At 40.5% G+C, this 5,411-nt stretch overlaps 1 protein-coding gene across 1 annotated transcript; it reads left to right on the forward strand.

The window, feature by feature from the left end:
- On the forward strand, positions 1 to 5,134 carry LOC103712298 (BEL1-like homeodomain protein 4). Its single transcript, XM_008798781.3, has 4 exons — positions 1 to 1,032; positions 1,894 to 2,279; positions 2,989 to 3,049; positions 4,402 to 5,134. Exons 1-4 carry the CDS (start codon positions 283 to 285, stop codon positions 4,834 to 4,836), a joined length of 1,632 nt encoding a protein of 543 aa, XP_008797003.2. The 5' UTR covers positions 1 to 282; the 3' UTR covers positions 4,837 to 5,134.
- Positions 5,135 to 5,411: the final 277 nt, after the last annotated feature.

Below are 5,411 nucleotides of genomic sequence, written 5' to 3' on the forward strand. Positions count from 1 at the left end.
TTCTTTTTCAGATCTTCTCCTTTCGGTACAGTAGTTCTTTTGCTTCTATGGTATCAGCCTCCATTCCTTCCCTTTTATTTTGCTTCATCTGTATCAGAAGGCGACTGTACTAAAACGAGTGCACGAGAAAGAGAAAGAGAAAGAGAAGAAAAGTCTCAAGAGGAGGAAGGGAAGAAGGTTTCACTCCAACTAAAAGACGGATCGAATTCAGTAATTAACTTCTAGCGCATCCATGTCCCCCAGGGTCACTACCAAGGCATAACGACGTGCCAAGAACATCAGATGGATCACATAGCTCAACAGAGCCGGAGGGACAAGCTGAGGGTGCAAGGATTTGAAGCCACCACTCTGCACCCACTGGACCAGATTGAAGACAAAAGATTAGATCTTGGCGCCTATGAGCATACTAGGACTGGTAACATATTATCCGACATGTTCAATTTTTCAGCACCCGGATTAGCTAGCCAGATCTCCGGGATCGACCGCCTACCGCCAAGGCCGGTTCCTGAATTCTCCGGCGAGTGGTACGGGGACAACAGACAAGGGGTGGTGATGGGCAGTAATTTTAGCTCTTTGGGTGATACTGCAGCTGATTCAGCGACGGTGCAACTCTTGTTAATGAACATGCCATCTCATGAGCCACATCCGAGGTCTACTACCTTCGGAGATGGTTCATTTAGTGGGGGAGTGGTAGAAAACCGAGGGCTATCTCTATCGCTCTCTTCATCTCTTCACGAACTAGAGATGGGTGGAGTGAGTGTGGTAAGGAATTCAAGTTTTGTGAGGGCTGCTACAGAGCTGTTAGAAGAGGTCTGCAGTGTGTGGAGGGAGCACTTGAAGGGGAGAAGGTCAAGAAAGCAAATTTACTCCTCAAACCCTAACAATAATCCTAGCTTTGCAGGTGCTAATGGCGCTTCTTCTAGTGCTGCTGTTGGGTCTTCTTCCTCCCCTAAGTATCTGCCATCCTTGTCTTCTGCTGATAGGTTTGCGCACCAAAGGAAGAAGGCCAAGCTTTTGTCCATGCTTGATGAGGCATTCAATAAACCCTTTCCTTTCCCTCCTCTCTCTCCCTTTCTACTGTCTTTCCCCTTTACTTGCAGCTTTTTAATTTCTCTTTTTATCTCGCTAAATCTAATGGATTTTTGATTCTTGAGGTGCATTCATGGTGTGGTTTATTTGATTTCATGTTTTCTTTTGTGTATATATAGTGTTTGCTGTACTTTTTTTTTTTGCTAAGTGTGTTTGCTGTACTTTGTCATCTTCCCATGTAGTTAGATTACTACCGAAAGAATGTTCAATAAGAGAAGACAGGCTTTGGATTTGGGAAATAGCCTTCGCGTTTCTGACATTACAATATTTCCTGAAAAAGAAAATGGTTCGTCATATTTGTCGCTAACTTCGGCAGAGAGATATCATTGCTCATTGCATAAAAAATCTGAAGAGAAGCCAATTTATTAGATTTTATCAAGTTAACCCTTCGGTCATTGTTGTGTTTTCTTTTTTTAATACACACCGAAAAGAAAAATTATAGCTAAATATCATAAAGATAATAAGGTATATAGTATCACACTTGTCGATATGATTGTTACATAATCATTCTATAACACACAATAAGTATTACACAGCTTATTTGAATCTAACCTCCAAAAGTGAAGAGTTCGCTTGATTTCGTGGGTTCTTCTCATGTTTTCTATTTTAGCTCCATATATAAATGAAAAAGTCCGTGGGGCTAGACCATTGTTCCACGGGGGATTCTTACTCCACTGCAGATACTAAGCAATCACATAATTTAATTGAAAACATAATGACCACTGCATTGGATTAGTACGAGTCGCTTCATTTGGTCGAGCAGTCTCGATGAACTGGTGTCCTCTTTTCTTCCCTTGCTTACAGGTGGATAAGAGATACAATCACTACTGTAACCAGATGCAGATGGTAGTGAACTCCTTTGATTCAGTGATGGGCTTCGGAGCTGCAACACCATACATAGGCCTTGGTCACAAGGCCATGTCACGGCACTTCCGCTGCATCAAGGATGCAATCAGTAAGCAATTGAAGCAAGTGCATGAACTCCTTGGAGAGAAAGAAGAAGGTAGCACTTCAGGAATCACTAAAGGGGAGACCCCAAGGCTTAGGTTGCTTGAACAAAGCCTGAGGCAGCGTCGACCATATCACCAGATTGGAATGATAGAATCCGAAGCTTGGAGGCCTCAGCGAGGCTTACCTGAACGTTCCGTGAATATTTTGAGAGCATGGCTCTTTGAGCACTTCCTTCACCCGTACGTTTATCTTCCATATCTCTCCACAGCATCCACCCACTTGCATGTTATAATTTTTTTCACGAAAATTTTCTTGCCTGTTATAATCTTTTATTATTATTATTATTATTATTATTGATTCAAGTGGAGGGAGGAAGACCTTCCCTTAGATTTTACTAAGAGATAGTTCTTGTCTGTTATAATAGAATTGTGCAACTTTCTTTCTTTTGTTCTCCTCCTCTTGGGACATGAATTAATATATCATTAGAAATTTCTCGCACTGTTATGTTAAGTTCATCTTCTTCATAGCATATTGTTGCTAATATCTATGTTAACCCTTAAGAAGCATTGGTACTCTCTCTTGCTGTAACTTTAGTCTTCGTTGGCACTGTAGTGATAGTACTCTCTCTCTCCCTCTCTCTGTGTGTGTGTGCGTGCGTGCGTATGTGTGTGTGTGTGTGTGTGATGGCATCTGATAAAAGACCTGAGAAATGTTCCTTGGCAATAGCTTTACAATAAAAAGCCGAGCAAAAGCTTTAAAGCTCGATGCTTCGTTTCACTTATTGATGCAACAACAAATAAAACTGCTAGAGCAGCATTCAAGGACATGTTTTTACTTTTCATGAGACTGCTGATATGTACTTGGTACGTGAATTTCCAAGCTCATGCGTTTATTGCATTTTAGGTACCATGATGCCATTTTCTAACGTTTTTTGTTTAAATTCTTCAGGTATCCAAGTGATGCAGATAAACAACAATTGGCAAGACAGACAGGTCTGTCTAGAAATCAGGTTAGTTTTTAATTCCTAGAGAAAAGAAGCACGACCCTTTTCTCATGGTGAAATTTAGTTGAGAAAATCTCAGTTTGATTACAGAACTCTTTTTTATTGGGCCTTCCATTTTCCCAATATAACACTATATATATACATCGCTTATTGACTGTAAATTTGCAGTTTAGTTAAAGTACACGACCTGAAATAATCCTTTGGTTACATTTTACACTTCCTGGGTACATGCTTGTGCTTTCTTTTTTAAAATTTTACTTTTTATTGGTATTCTTCGTTCTCTGGAACTCCTTTCTTTGTTCATCTCATTTCAAAACCAACAGCAAGAGAAGACCAACCATTCTTAAAGATAGAGAAATAGACAGGAGGCCAACCATTTCCCGAAAGAAAGAGAAATGATTGTTAGTTGAATATTCAATACCTCCTATTAATTTCAGGAGAATTTGTAATTTTTCTCTTTTTTTTTTGCCATGTCACATGTGACTGCTTATCTTTCCTGCCAACCATGAGTCATCCTTCCAGTAATTGCAACAGTTCAATGACAATCTTAATTACATTGGTCTATTTTTCTTGTATACTGCTTAATCGACTTCGTAATAACTTGTGGTGTTTTAGTGTCTAATACTCAGTGATACAATGCTAATGGAGATAACTTAAGTAGTAGTAAAATGTTACATGGCTTCCAAAAAAACATTGCATGGCTAATGTGGCACCATATAAAGCAGCCACTACAATATAATATGCATGAGTGATATCTTTTTTGAAAAGAAAGGAGACCAACCGCAGTATTATTTATCTAGATTGAAATACTTAGAGATGCATCAACAATGACCGTAATTAGAATATATATATATATATATATATATATATATATATATGGATGATTGTTTGGCAGAGGAGCGTGACACTGAGGCAATGCCCTATGTGTTTGGAACAAAGAACAAGTTGGTGCACAAGACTTCCATCATGGTAGGTCTGAGGAAGATCAAATGTATACCACCTTAGCCCCTACATGCAAAGAAATCTACACAAGACTTCCTTCTAAAATACTTTCACCACTGATTTCTTTTTTTTAGTTTTAGATTGTGCTCTTATTTTAACTAGTCGAAGTTAATGGACATTGGTTGCGACTTATTAATCAATCTAATGGACATTGGTTGTGACTTATGAATCGATCTTTTTCAGATAGACATTAAAATTATTCTTTTTGGAACCATAGATGGCTTTCTACCAAGAACCCCATATACTTTTTTTTTGGTAGGAATAGATATGCTTTCATTTCCATGCTCCAAAAACATCTTTCTACAATTACTATGTTACAAGGAGACATGGTTAACCGAAACCCACAATCTTGGCAGGTCTCCAACTGGTTTATAAACGCAAGGGTGCGGCTGTGGAAGCCCATGGTGGAAGAGATCTATCAACAGGAGGCCAAGGAAAAGGTGGCGACAAGGAGAGAAGACAAGAAGGACGGACAGGGAGTAAGGCCACAATCACCACCCCAGAATAATTCACCACAAGGCCAGGGACCAGAAGCCAACTTAACTGATAGCCCAGCGGCGGCCGCAGCCCATCAATCTAACGACGACGCCATCCTCATCGGCACCGATACACCCGCCTCCGCAATGGACCTTTGTGGGGCAGACATGGAACCCATGGATGACTTGTGTGGGACCGCTGCAGCCACCGCACTGGGGTCCGGTGTGCGTCTTGGTGCAGCCGGAGATGTATCGCTAACTCTCGGCCTCCGGCATTCTGGGAACTCGTCGGAAAAGCACTGGTTTTATGGTTAAGGAAGTTTTGGAGGGAGGGTTGCTATAAAAAAAGAGGAGGAGAAGAGAAAGAATAGCAGACTAGCCTTCTAATTACTGTTATATGTGTTCTTTTTTTTCAGACAATCAGGGAGAGGTATTTGTGGGAAAAAATAGATTTGAGTACTATGAACGCATAAAGATTACTAGGTTGCAGGTTGCTTAGAAGAGAAAGGAATTGCATGCCACTAATCATCCTTTCTATTCTTCTTCATTCAGTTATTTGTTCATTCTTCTCCTCCAAATTATCATCCTCTATGAAACCAGCTGGTTTCATCAACCTCTTTCTTGGTTCTGGAACTCAGTCATGACCGTGATTGGTTTCTTAATGCTATCATTAGTTCCTGGTGGTTGCTGGCACTTAACAAAAATAAATTATGGTCTTGGAGGTCAATCACAAGTCAGATAGCTATGTTCCTCTTACCTACGGCCAGGTCAGCTTCCCACTGGGATTAAATAAAAACAGCAGGATGATGGCACCTTGATAGAGAAGTAACACCCTCCTGCCTGCCAAATGTTTTCATGCACGAGGCACAGGCCAACCTAACAAATGGTCC

Source organism: Phoenix dactylifera, unplaced genomic scaffold (genome assembly GCF_009389715.1).
Source record: "Phoenix dactylifera cultivar Barhee BC4 unplaced genomic scaffold, palm_55x_up_171113_PBpolish2nd_filt_p 000007F, whole genome shotgun sequence".
Classification (NCBI taxonomy): domain Eukaryota; kingdom Viridiplantae; phylum Streptophyta; class Magnoliopsida; order Arecales; family Arecaceae; genus Phoenix; species Phoenix dactylifera.

Coding starts and splice junctions, on each gene's coding strand:
- LOC103712298 (XM_008798781.3), top strand. CDS start 283: ATGGATCACATAGCTCAACAGAGCCGGAGGGACAAGCTGAGGGTGCAA. Junction 1,033..1,893: donor TTTTGTCCATGCTTGATGAG/GCATTCAATAAA, acceptor CCTTGCTTACAG/GTGGATAAGAGATACAATCA. Junction 3,050..4,401: donor CAGGTCTGTCTAGAAATCAG/GTTAGTTTTTAA, acceptor CAATCTTGGCAG/GTCTCCAACTGGTTTATAAA.